The sequence below is a fragment of the Panthera pardus genome, unplaced genomic scaffold (assembly GCF_024362965.1).
Source record: "Panthera pardus isolate Hobbes unplaced genomic scaffold, ASM2436296v1 HiC_scaffold_24, whole genome shotgun sequence".
Lineage (NCBI taxonomy): Eukaryota > Metazoa > Chordata > Mammalia > Carnivora > Felidae > Panthera > Panthera pardus.
In genome coordinates, this window is record NW_026526810.1 from 36,966,368 (window position 1) to 36,979,881 (window position 13,514).

The 13,514-nt window shown below is 35.4% G+C and overlaps 1 protein-coding gene across 7 annotated transcripts in view; it reads left to right on the forward strand.

Moving 5' to 3' along the window:
- ICE2 (interactor of little elongation complex ELL subunit 2) overlaps window positions 1-13,514 on the forward strand; it is a 64,670-nt gene that overhangs the window by 13,346 nt on the left and 37,810 nt on the right. For all 7 annotated transcript variants that reach the window (XM_019441917.2, XM_019441913.2, XM_019441919.2 and 4 more), the window contains 4 exons: window positions 8,182-8,319; window positions 8,910-9,026; window positions 9,201-9,360; window positions 10,230-10,411. In XM_019441917.2, the coding sequence (XP_019297462.2) occupies window positions 8,182-8,319; window positions 8,910-9,026; window positions 9,201-9,360; window positions 10,230-10,411 (597 nt within the window). The remainder of the gene's footprint in view (window positions 1-8,181; window positions 8,320-8,909; window positions 9,027-9,200; window positions 9,361-10,229; window positions 10,412-13,514) is intronic.

A 13,514-nucleotide genomic window follows, 5' to 3' on the forward strand; every position in this document is an offset into this window, starting at 1 on the left:
TGATCGGTGTTTTCTTTTTTAAAAATATTATTATTAAATCATAGAATTAAACATGTTTGATGGGTTTTAGTCCACTGCAGTTACTCTTTTTGAAGCTCATACAAGACCAACTTCAGCCAGTGACAGCTCTTTATACTGGCTTTTGAGTCTTTTTTAAGTCTTTTTTAACATTTATTAATTTTTGAGAGACAGAGACAGAGTATGAGTGGGGGAGGGACAGGGAGAGGGAGACACAGAATCCGAAGCAGGTTTGAGGCTCTGAGCTGTCAGCACAGAGCCCAATGTGCAGCTAGAACTCACGGACCAAGAGATCATGACCTGAGCTGAAGTAGGAGGCTTAATTGACTGAGCCACCCAGGTGCCCCGTGGCTTTTGAGTCTTTTTGAGTCATTCTGGTAAAATCTATGAGGCTTGTACTGTACAAAATTTTTTTTATACGATCTCCCTATTTTCCCTTACTTTTTAAAAAAAAAGATTGTACTGTTTCTATGTTGTTAGAGCATATAGTCATTACATACTAAATAAGCTCTTTTTTTAAAATCAATGTTATTGAGGCATAATTTACATATAATAAGGATCCATTTTAAGTGCATGTCACTGAGTTTTCACAAATGTATACACCTGTATGATCATGACCACAATCATAGTACGGTATATTTCCATCACACTAAAAAGATCTCTTTGCCTCTTTTCTATCCATGGCCCTGGAAACCACCAGTATGCTTTCTGTCACCATGGATTAGATTTGGGTTTTTTTGAGTTTCATAAAAACTGAATTGCACACAGTGTATTCTTGTGTCTGACTTCTTTCATTCAGCATTTTTTGAGAGTCATCCACAATGACACAAATATGTATAATGTGTTCATTTTTATTCCTTTTTGTTTTATTGTATGATTATGCCAAAATTGGTTTATCAGTTCATCTGTTGATGAGCATCTGTATTATTTCCAGTTTGGGGCAATTATAAATCTACTGTGAACATTCTTATACAAGGTTTTTTAGGAACATTTTTTTCATTTTGGGAGGGTTAAAGAACTAGGGGTAGATTTTCCAGATCGTATGGCATGTATAGTTAAATTTTATTAGAAACTGCCAACCTTTTTCATAATGGATGTACCATTTTACACTCACAACAGTGTGCAAGAGTTCCCTTGGGGCGCCTGGATGGCTCAGTCGGTTGAGTATCCCAACTCTTGCTTTTGGCTCAGTTTATGATTCCAGAGTCGTGGGATTGAGCCCTAAGTAGTGCTCTGCTCTGAGCATGGAGCCTGCTTAAGATTCTCATTCTCTCTCTCTCTCTCTCTCTCTCTCTCTCTCTCTCTCTCTCTCCCCCCCCTCCCTCTCCCTCCCCCCCCCCCCACCCGTGCTCTTTTTCTCTTAAAAATAAGTTCCAGTTGCTCTGTACTTTTGCTAATACTTAGTATTGGTAATCTTTTTACATTTTAACAACTTCTTGGGTGCCTCAGTGTGGTTTTAGTTTCCTTAATGAGCAATGATGTTTTAAAATCTTTTGCTGATTTTATTGGTTTTTATTTTTATTGAGTCTTGAAAGTTCTTTATATATTCTGAATACAGGTCTATTATATTTGTGGTTTTCTCCCAGTTTGTGACGTGTTTTTTCATGTTTTAACAATGTCTCTCAAAGAACAGAATTTTAATTTTAATGAAGTCTTATTTTTCAAAATGTTTTATGGTTGGTGCTTTTATGTATTCTAGCATAGAAATCTTTGCCGACCCCAAGTAGTTCTCACGTGGGATCTTGTTTACTTCTTTACCCCTATGGACTTTCGCGATGTCAGAAGACATTTTTGGTTGTCACAACTGGCAGAATGCTACCAGTATCTACTGGCTAAAGGTCAGGGATGCTGCTAAGCATACTGCAATGCACATGACATCTCCACAACAAAGAATTATCCAGCCCAAAATGACAGTAATGCTTGTGTTGAAAAACCCTAACCTAGAGGTTTTATAGTTTGAGTGTGAATGTTCAAGGTTTTTTTTGGTGTAAGATGTGATGTTGGGATCAAAGTTTATTCTTCTTTTGAATGGATATCTAGTTCTAGCATAATGATTCTCACCTGAGAGTGCTTTAGCCTCCCAGAGAACATTTGGTAATTTCCGGAGACATTTTTGATTGTCACAACTGAGAAATGAGTTCTTGTGGCATCTAGTGGGTAGAGCCAAGAATGTTGCTAAATACCTTTAAGTGTATAGGATGCCCCGCCCACCACAAAGAAGTATCTGGTCCAAAATGTTGAAACTGTCGATGAGAAACTCTGCCTAGCACTATTGGTTGAAAAAGCTCTTTTTTCCCTCATTGAATTGCCTTGTCACCACCAATATGTGGGTTACTTTCCTGACTTTATTTTATTTCATTAATCTATATATCTGTCTTTATGCCAGCATCACCTAGTCTTCTAGTAAGTTTTGAAACCATGTTGGGTAAGTCCTGCAACTTTGTTCTTTTTAAAAATTGTTTTTGGCTCTTTTTAGTCCTTTTTATTTCCTTGTAAATTTTGGAACCCACTTGTCAATTTCTAAAGAAGAGCTAGGTGGGATTTTAATGGGGTTTTTTGAATCTGTAGAACGTGTATTTTACAAATATCTCTTAAAATAGTGTTTAGCTAGATTTTTTTTTCCTTTTCTTTTTGAGTAAACTCTTGACCTCTCTTGCCTTTTAAATGGAAAGGTTAGTCATTTACATTCATTATGATAATTGATGTACACAGACTTGTTTGTGATTTCTTTTTGTCTTTTTCTACAGTTCTATTTTTACTTCTTTTGAGGGGATTGATGTTTTTTCTCCTTCTTTTCCTCCTTATTAATTTGGAATTTGTTCATTGTTTTTCTGTTCTCTTAATGGTTACACTTGAATTTTTACAATGAATTTTTTCCCTCACTGAATTGTCTTGTCACTATTGATGTGTGGGTCAATTTCCTGGTTCTATTCAGTTTTATCAGTCTATATGTCTGCAGAAACCATAGAACATTTTGACTTTCATCACACCCCTCCTGACTGATATTGTTTAATGCTGTCTCTTATTTAAACCTATCTACATTATTATTTTATATGGACAATATTTGTTTTATCCACAAATTTTGATAATTTTTTTGACTTTCAATCTCTTCTCAAATCACATTCTGAGATCCTCTTCATTGTTCCTCAAATGCTACGTGTTCTAGATGTTTGTTTGATGAAGGTCTCTTGGTGATAAGCAATCTTTTGGTTTGTTTATCTGAAAATATTTTTTTTGTTTTTCTGATTAGATGGTTTTACTCCATACATAATTCTAAGTTGACTGTTTTGTTTCTTTATCTGAAGATAATAATTCTTTGGCGAATGTTACTGTTATTGAAAAGTGTGTGATCAGGGGGCACCTGGGTGACTTAGTCACTTAAGTGTCAACTCTTGATTTCAGCTCAGGTCATACTCTCATGGCTTGTGACATCAAACCCCGTGTTGGGCTCTGTGCTGACAGCATGGAGCCTGCTTGAGATTCTTTCTCTCTCTCTCTCATTCTCTCTCTCATTCTCTCTCTCTTCCTCTCTCCCTCCCTCCCCAAATAAACATTAAAAAAGAAAGAAAGGTGTGTTATCTGTCATTTCTTTTAGGGAATCTCTCTTTTCTGTCTTGACTGTTCTTAGGTGGTTTACTGTTTCATTACAGTGTATGTGTGTTTAAATGATGCTTGGTTCATTATGTTTCTTGTATCTGTAGATTCCTTTCCTTCTTCAGTTCTGAAAAATTCTCAGCCATTTTCATTTATTGCTTTTCTTTCATTTTCTCAACTCTGTCTTCCTGAGATTCCCATATTGCCTAGGTCAGACCTCCGTCTGTTTTCCATTTTTCTGTCTCTCTCCTTCCTCTTCCCACCCTCCCTCCTTCTCTCTCCCTCCCCGCCTCCACTTTTTAACTGTGGTAAAATATACATAACATAAAAGCTACCATTTTAATCTTTTTTTTTTTTTAATTTGTGTTTATTTATTTATTTTGAGAGGGAGTTTGTGCACACAGTCAAGTGTGTGTGAGCGGCAAAGGGGCAGAGAGAGGGGAGAGAGAGAAATCCCAAGCAGGGGCCCAATGCAGGGCTCAAACTCAGGAACAATGAGATCATGACCTGAGCCAAAATCAAGAGTCAGATGCTTAACCACTGAGCCACCCAGGTGCCCCTATTTTAATCATTTTTAAGGACAGTTGAATGGCATGAAATACTTTTATATACTTTTGTGAATGTAATTCTACCACCCATCTCTAGAACTTTTTCATTTTCCCAAGCTGAAACTCTGTACCCACTAAATAATTCATTGTTCCCTCTTTTCCCCAGTCCCTGGCAACCACCATTCTACTTTTAGCTGTATGAATTTGATATTTGACTTTTCTAGGTACCTCACATAAGTAGAGTATTTGTCCTTTTGTGATTGGCTTATTTTACTTAGAATGATGTCTTCTTTAAGGTTCAGCCATGTTGTAGAATGTGTCAGAATTTCCTTCCCCTTTTTAAATTTTATTTTTAGTTGTGGTAAAATACAACACAAAATTTACTATCTTAAGTGTGCAGTTCAGTAATATTAAGTACATTCATATTGTTATATAGCCTATCTCCAGAATTCTTTTCATCTTGCAAAATTGAGACTTTATACCTATCTCTGAACTGTTACTGCTTTAACAACACTTCTGATACCAACTATGTGGGTTTTTTTCCCCCACATCAACCAGTATTCCACCTCAGGACAGTAGGCCTAGGGTTTCGATGACCCTTTTCTCTAGTTCAATAATTTGCTCTAGAACTCAGGTAAGCACTTTACTTACTATTTCTAGTTTATTGTAAATGGAGGAGAGAGATGCATTTGGCAAGAAATGTAAGAAGAGGCATAGAGCTTCTATGCCCTCTCTGTGCACACCACCCTCCCAGTACCACCATGTGTTCACCAACCTTGGAGCTCTCTGAACCCCATTGTTTAGGGGTTTTTATGGAGGCTTTGTTTCCTAGGCATGATTGAATAAACTATGCGTTGTTGGTGAGTAGGTCAACCTGTAGCCCTGTAATGGGCCTTGGAATTTCCTGGCAAACGTCCCCCACCCTGAAGTTATCTAGGAGCCATGAGTCATCTCTGTAGCATACAAAAGACCTTCCTTCTTATCACTCAGGAAATTCCAAGGTTTTAGGTGCCCTGTGTCAGGAACCAAGACAAAGACCCAATAGGAGTTCTTATTTTATCGCATCCATTAAACAATAACTCTCAACTAGGATTCATCCATGTTATGGCATGTTTCTAAATCTTCTCTTTTAAGGCTGAATACATATTCCATTGTAAGTATTTGGACATTTTTTTTATCCATTCATCCATTGATGGGCACTTTGGTTACTTGTGCCTTTTCACAGTTGTGAATAATGCTCCTGTGGACACGGATGTACAAATATCTGTTCAAATCTCTGTTTTGTAAGGCGTAAGTGAAAGAATCACATGTTCAGCTCCTCACCTCACCGGATCTGGCCACAGGTGGAGGCATTTGCCCTCAAGCCACCTCAGTTTTCATGGGTTTTCTTACTGCTCACTGCTCCTGTTTCTTTTCGCTCTAGGTGTTTGGGGGTTATTTATTTACTTAGGGTCCTTGAGATTCTTTTTGCTTTGTACCAAGTCCAATAATGCATAAAAATTGTTGGCTGTGATTTATCTCGTATCTAGTGGGATTTGGGTAGAAGTCCTCCTCAAAGTACCGACCCTACCATACTGCCAGAAGTAGTGTCCTTTAAATTTTTAAGTTTCAAACATGTATGATACTATGTTTTTCCTTTCTGGCCCAAAATAAAATTAGGGAGCTGAATCATTTTCACCTTTCTTTGTAATGATAAATCTGTATTGTGTACATGTATATGCTTTTGGTGTATTTAGTTTTCAAGATATTTAGAGTGTTAAATAACATTCAGAGGTTAGGTGATGGGAAATAGCCTGAATCTCTTAACCTCATAGCTGTTTTTCAAAGACAAATGAATTATTAAAGCATCTTAAATGTATCAAATAATGATTCTTTAGTTGCTTAGTACCTACCAGTTATGAAATACCTTTAATAATATATAGTAATGGGGGCACCTCAACTGGCTCATTTGGAAGAGCATGTGATTCTTGATCTCGGGATTGTGAGTTCGAGTCCCACATTGGGTGTAGAGATTACTAAAAAAACAAAACGCTTAAAAAAAAAATGGGGTGCCTGGGTAGCTCAGTAGGTTAATTGTCCCAACTCTTGATTTCAGTTCAGGTCATGATCCCAGGGTGGGATTGAGCCCCATGTCAGGCTCTGCTGAGCCTGGAGCCTGGTTAAGATTTTCTTTCTCTGTCCTTCTCTCCAGCTTGTCCTCTCTATCCCTCTCTCAGATAATAATAACAACAGCAACAATAATATATAGTAATCTATCTCGTTATAGGAGTAAAACTGTGTTAGATTTTCTGTGACTCTCTCTCTCTCCCTAATTAGTGAATTCAGTAAAACCCTGTGAAACATCCAGTAGAGTTTTACCAAGAAAGATGTGCCAGTGAATATCCAAGTAGAATAGTTTCTGTGTCATACAGTTCTTATATATTGCTTACCTTTGTACGTATGTTCAACTTCTTATAATGACTGCCATAAGATGGGAATGTTAGGGCTGGAAGTTAACTAATATAAATAAGGAACAAAGATTTTATGCAAATTTCACTCTGCAGTTGACTAGGATTTTAAAAACAAACAGAATTTTTCCATATTAACCCACATCTACCTTAGTTGCAAGTATATCCTGAATAAAATATCAAAGTCAGCATTGAAAAGCATGGATTGAGGGAGAAAATGTGAAAGATGGGGCAGTAAGAATTAAATAAGAGGAGAAGGGGATATGAAACTAGATGAAAAGATAGACTGGAGTAAAGTTATTGATTTGTAACTTGACAAATTTCATAAATGTCTGAAGTGAAAGAGGATATAAAGATATTACAAAGATATGCTTATTGCTAATTACTCTTATGATGTAAAATATATTCTAAAAGGTTCAGATTAGATTAACAGGAGAAAAAAAACTAAGTTTCTTAGAAGATGATATACATGTGTTTTGTGGGTTTTTTAAAAAATACTTATTTTTGTGAGAAAGTGAGCGCATGTATAAGAGCTGGGGAGGGGCATAGAGAGAGGGGGACAGAGGATCTAAAGCGGGCTCTGTGCTGATAGTAGACAGCCCAATGTAGGGCTCAAGCTCACAAACCATGAGATCATGATCTGAGCTGCAGTTGGACCCTTAATCAATTTAGACACCCAGGCACCCCTGTGTACCTATGTTTTTTAAATTATAACCCCACTCCCACGCGAAAGTGCTGTGCATGTTTGAGTTATTTACATGTTATCACAATTGTCATACATTCTGCTTGAGTAAAGCTGTGAATTTTGTTTCCTTGTTGATCATATTTCCTGCTCAGTTATTAGTATTTTGAAAAGTTTGGAGAGAAGAAAATACTAAATACTCCATCATTTATAACTTTTGTTATTTACTTAGTTCTTAAAGTTTATTTATTTTGAGAGACAGAGAGTGGTAGGGAGGGGCAGAGAGAAGGAGAGACAGAATCCTCAGCAGGTTCTGTCCTCGCAGTGCAGAGCCTGATGCGGGGCTCAAACCCACAAACTGAGATCATGACCTGAGCCTGAGATCAAGAGTCAAATGCTTAACTGAGTGAGCCACCCAGAAACCCCTGTTATTTATTTGTTTAGATTGTAGATTATAGTGGTCTGTGAGATAACTACTTTGTTAATTTATTGTGCTTGGGAATCATTAGTGTATTAAACTTATTTATTTCTCATTAGTCATATAACTGCTTTTATTGCAGGAAAGTGTGAAGTTTTCATGTGACTCTATTTCCTTGACAGTTTCTTAAATAGCACAGAAAATATGATGCATCTTTTCTATTTTTAAATTTTAATACAGTTGCTAATTTTAATATTTTTAAATATCAACTTTTAAGAAATTAGGTTAAAAAGAATAATGAAAAATAAGAGATTAAAGGAATATACATTATGCTTTGATTATTGGAAGTTTGATTAATGAGATGAATTTAATATTTCAATGAACAATTATATAGTCACATGTAACTAAGTTATTTTTGTTTTATTATTGCAGATGTATGATACAAATGATTGTCTCTTAATTTCTATTCCCTAGAAAATTTTAAAAGCTTGCATTGAACAAGTGAAAAACTATCCAGAGTTCTATACTCTCCATGAAGTCACCAGCTTAATGGGATTCTTCCCATTCAGAATAGAGATGGGATTAAAGCTAGAAAAAACTCTTCTCGCATTGGTAAGGTTTACCAATGAAAGTTTAAACTTATTTTTGTCTGAAACATCATCTGTATTTCGCAGACAATATTTATGTTTAAATTTTGAACAATAATGAGATAGAACTTTTAAAATATGCAATACAAATGGGTCTTCTTTATTTTGTGGATAACAGTCCTTGATATTTTTTAAAATGTCACTACCAACTTTATTTCTTGATTTTCTTTTCATTCCCACCTTTTGTAATGTTCCTAAATGCAAAGAAGGTAACCTTTTTTCTTTTAAAGGTTTTTATTCACAATCATTGGAAGTAAGTATGGGTAAAGAGGATATTTTAGAGTTTCTGTTATATTTGTACCTCATTAAATGAGAGGTTAGAATTTAAAGTGGTAAGGAAGATTACATGGCACCCTGGTCTTGGACCTTCTTTGAAAAGAAAAACCCATGTATGCAGGTTTTCCAGCAAAATCATGGAAGTCTTGACTTTGAGAAGGTCCTAAAGTAGAGTGAAGTATTTTAAGTTGAGGGTTTCATATGCTGAAAAGAATACTTGTCTTAGGGGAAAAATACGTAAGATATTTGGAATAAGACATTCCCTTTTTTCTTACTTAGGGCAGTGTAAAATACGTGAAAACGGTATTTCCCTCAATGCCTGCAAAGTTACAGCTCTCAAAAGATAACATATCTACCACTGAAACACCAGAAAAAACAGCTGCAGCTATGCATTACGTAAGTAGAAAAGTGTTTTTGAATTTTCCTAAGTAATCTTCTGTATCTCATAAAGTACATAACCATCTTACTGTTCTAAAGTCCCCTAGTGGAATGTCTCCCTTCTTTTTCGTACTTCCTCAAAGAAATTTCCAATAAATATAATCAAGTAACAAGTTGTATTTTGTTTTTCAGGATATTAGTAAAGATCCAAATGCAGAGAAGCTTGTTTCAAGATACCACCCTCAGATAGCTCTAACTAGTCAATCATTATTTACCTTATTAAATAATCATGGACCAAACTACAGGGAACAGTGGGAAATTCCAGTGTGTATTCAAGTAATACCTGTTGCAGGTTTGTGATTTGCTGTATCAAGTAACGCTCTCAAAAGTGGAGTTGGACCAGTTCTATTTCAACTATCTAAACATACATGATCATTTGTCAAATTAAAAAATCTTAAGTTTTGATTTAAGGAGAATGTGAATTTTACACTTATACTTAGAACTTTTAAATAGTGCTACTCTAGAATTGATACCCATGCATGAGTTCTTAGGTCTACAGAACCTGTACTCATTTTGTGGGGTGAAAGAGAAAAATAATTACGGTTTAGAGTAGCCAAAAATACTTGCAATAATGAGTTTCTTCTTTCACTGAAATGAAAGGAATGCAGAACTTTATTAGATAGCCTCAGATGGGTCAGTTTCCAGACTTATTTACGTGTCTGATACTGGAATTCAGAATGAAAATAGGTCTGTACTTGTAAGCATAGGATAGTCTTTCTTTGGACAGTCAAGTTAATATCTTCTAGAATTAATATTATTTTATGTAACAATTGTAGTAAATACAGAACTGTGTCTAATGAACAAAACTACAGTTTAGAGCTAAATGTAATATATTATCTGTGGTAAAAACTTCGTCACTTTTTGGAACTAGAGTCTTGTAAGAACTGAGTAATAATGACAGTAAAAGTATAACAATAAAAAGCAGAAAAGCTTTTTAAAAATCTGTTAGAGAACATTTTTCTAGCCAAATTCTCTCAGCCTTATATCTCTAAAGATCACAAGCTCAAGAGTGGCAAATACATGAGATATGTGCTACCACTTTCCTATCCTATATTGCTTTGTTTGGTGATCTTTCTGCCCTGTATCTTGTTTGTTTGTTTGTTTCTTTTAAATATAACTACTAGAAACTAATCACCCTCTTTCTTCTGTTTCTGTTTTAAGGTTCAAAACCTGTTAAAGTAATTTATATTAATTCACCACTTCCTCAAAAGAAAATGACAATGAGAGAGAGAAATCAAATCTACCATGAAGTTCCATTAAAATTCATGATGTCCAAAAACACATCTGTTCCAGTTTCTGCAGTATTTATGGACAAACCAGAAGATTATATGTCTGAAATGGAAGTATGTAATGCTTGCTTCCTTTTTTTTTTTTTTTTTCCAAGAAATGTACTTGTTTATCCTTTTGAAGCATAAAGTTTTACTGCAGGTCTTTAAATCTAATAGTTAAAATACAGGCACTATATTGAAACTTAAAATGGAACCCCAAGTCAAGCTAGACTTTGAGCAACTAATTTAACCTCCCTCAGCCTCAGTTTTCTCCTTTTGTAAAGGAGAGATGATAATACCTACTTCACAAGATTGTTGCAAGGATTAAGTTTGATATTACATGTAAAATGCTGAGCACAGTCTTTAGTGTATATGTTCTAAAAACTTAGTGGTGGTGGTAATCATGATAGTGGTTTTATTTAATTGACTTCATTCATATTCAGGAGTTCTTAAGTATGAAAAGGAATAGATGAGTTTGATTGGTGCAGAAAAGTATTTGGCCAGATTGTTAATTCTTTTCAGTACACTCATGAGCAGCGTGACCTTAGGCAAGCTTTCTAATTTCTCTCTGTATATGGTTTGCTCATCTTCAAAATGGGTTTCATGATAGTACCTAACTCATAAGATTATTTTGGATTAAATGAGTTAACACACATAAAACATTTAGGACAATGCTTTCCTCTCCATAAATAGTACTTTTATTATTTTGTGTCCTTAAAAATATTTTCCATGATTCTTAAAGTAAGACATTCTGTTTAGACAAAACTTTATCCATTCATTTTACAAATATTTATTAAGCAGATACTGTTCTCTGCACTCAGCATACAGCAGTGAATAAAAATAAAGTCTCTTTTTCTCTCACAGCTTACATTAGTGATGGAGGATGCAGATAAAAGCATAGCAAACAAGCAGGTTGTGATAAATCCTATGCAGAAAAATAGAGTAGGTTAAGGGGAAAGAGATGGGAATGTGTCTATTTTAAATTGATGATCAGGACTTTTCCAATGACAAGAAATATGAACAGAGACCCGAATAAAGTGAGAGAGCAAACAAAATTAGAAAATAAAATTGAAAAATGTTTTTTATTTTATTTATACCTAAGAGCTCATACTATCTTGAGGATATTGGCCTTCTGTCTTTCATATTTGTTTATATGTTTTTCTCTGACATTTGCCTTTAATATATTTATGGTGTAATATCATAAAGCACTTCCAGCATTTCTTAAGTTTTCTTTTTATACATTTTTTAAATATTTTCTTACTGTTTATTTTTGAAAGAGAGAGAGACAGAACATGAGCGGGGAAGGGGCAGAGAGAGAGAGGGAGACACAGAATCCAAAGTGGGCTCCAGGCTCTGACCTGACAGCACAGAGCCCAACACAGGGCTCAAATTCATGAGCAGTGAGATCATGACCTAAGCTGAAGTCAGAGGCTTAACGGATTGAGCCACCCAGGTGTCCCTCTTTTTACACATTTTTAAATCTACCTTATACTTGGTGTGAGGTGAGTGTCAGGAAGTAACAAGTGCTGTGAAGAAACATGAAGTAGGTTAAGAGGAAAAAAAAAGTAACAATAATTTCTTTCTGTGATAACAAACCTTGGACCTTTATCATTATTGATAACAATGAAAACCGCTGGACAGAATATAAAATTTTCTTTCTTAGCATCATCAAAGAGCTAACAAGACAGTGAGGAATTACAATGAGGGCTGAGATAGTAGAGAAGACCAACATCCAGAGAGCCAAGTCTGTCACTCAGAGAGTCATTTTTGCCCTGAATGTTATCTGCCAGTTTTGAAGAGGCAGCAAAAAATGAACTTTGTTTTTGTTAGGATCACAGGACTAGGGTGAAAAAGTCAGAGTTTAGTTTTCGGCCAAGGGCTTGAACCCTACAGGGCTGCACCCCAGGAGCAAGAGTGAACTAGAAATAAATTCACTTTCTCAGAGATTGTAGCCCGAGTTTTCAGGCCTTAAACTTGGATTCAAATGCTTTTGGATTGCTAGTGTCTCTAGACACCTAGTAAGAGCAAATGAAAATAATTCTTAAAGAAACATAATGTAATTTTGGGCCTCAAATTATTTCTACCAGTAACTTTTTAAATAAAGCATCAAGAAAACATTTAAAGATAACTGAACCCACAAGGAGAATAGGTACTATGAGCAAGAACCATCAGAAACAATGACCATAGAAACAGACTGAAAAATAGATCCTACAGTTATCAGTCACAGATTATTAGCCAACTCTGTTTAACATACAGCATTCAAAGAAATTAAAGCCATGCTTGAAAATTTTGATGAGGAACTAGAAACTTTTGAAAGAGTAGATTTGAAAAAGAACTAAAGAAAAAATTTTAAACTGAAAAATATAGTAAATGCAGTTAAGAATTTTCTAAGTGGGGTTATTAGCACATTAGATGAAGCCGAAAGGAGAATTGATAAACTGGAAGATGAGTCTGAAAAGACTATCCATAATAAAGCATGGACAACAGAAAGAAAATAGAATAGAGCAAGAAATATAGAGGATATAGTGAGACCATTTAACACATGTAGTTCTACCCAGAAAGATACTGTAACAGAGATAATTGGACCAAAGCAATAGTGGGAAACAAAAAACCTCTTAAAAGCCACCAGAAAAACGAAAGGCACATTACTTGTACAGGACTGAGAGTTAGACTGGCAAGTAATTTGCGGTAACAACAAGGGAAACAAGAAGACACTGGGAACAATATATTGTGCTAAAATAACCCCTACACTAAAATTACCTAACCCATGAAAATATCCGTAAATAAAGAAATCAAAGATATTTTCAGATAAAAATTGACTTTGCTACCAGCAGATCGCCTCTGTTGGATGTTCTTCAGGCACAAGGAAAATAATCCCAGACAGAAGGAGCATGGTAAAAGATGCAAGAGGGAATGAAGAAAAACAAAAGTGAAAATAATGTGGATAGGCTCTAATCTGTAGGTGAGTACAGGGACACTCAGGAAATTAAGAGAGTTGTGGGATGACCTGGGCCCTAAAAACTCTAGAAACTAACCAACTAAAGTTCTTTCCCAGACAAAAGCCTTCATTCAGGCTAGTAGTACAGTCCATATTAAGCATAACAAGGACATTAAAGGTAAGGAAAAGAAGTTTTTCTATAGCTGAGGACGAGGGGAATAGAGAAAGCAGATTTCAGAA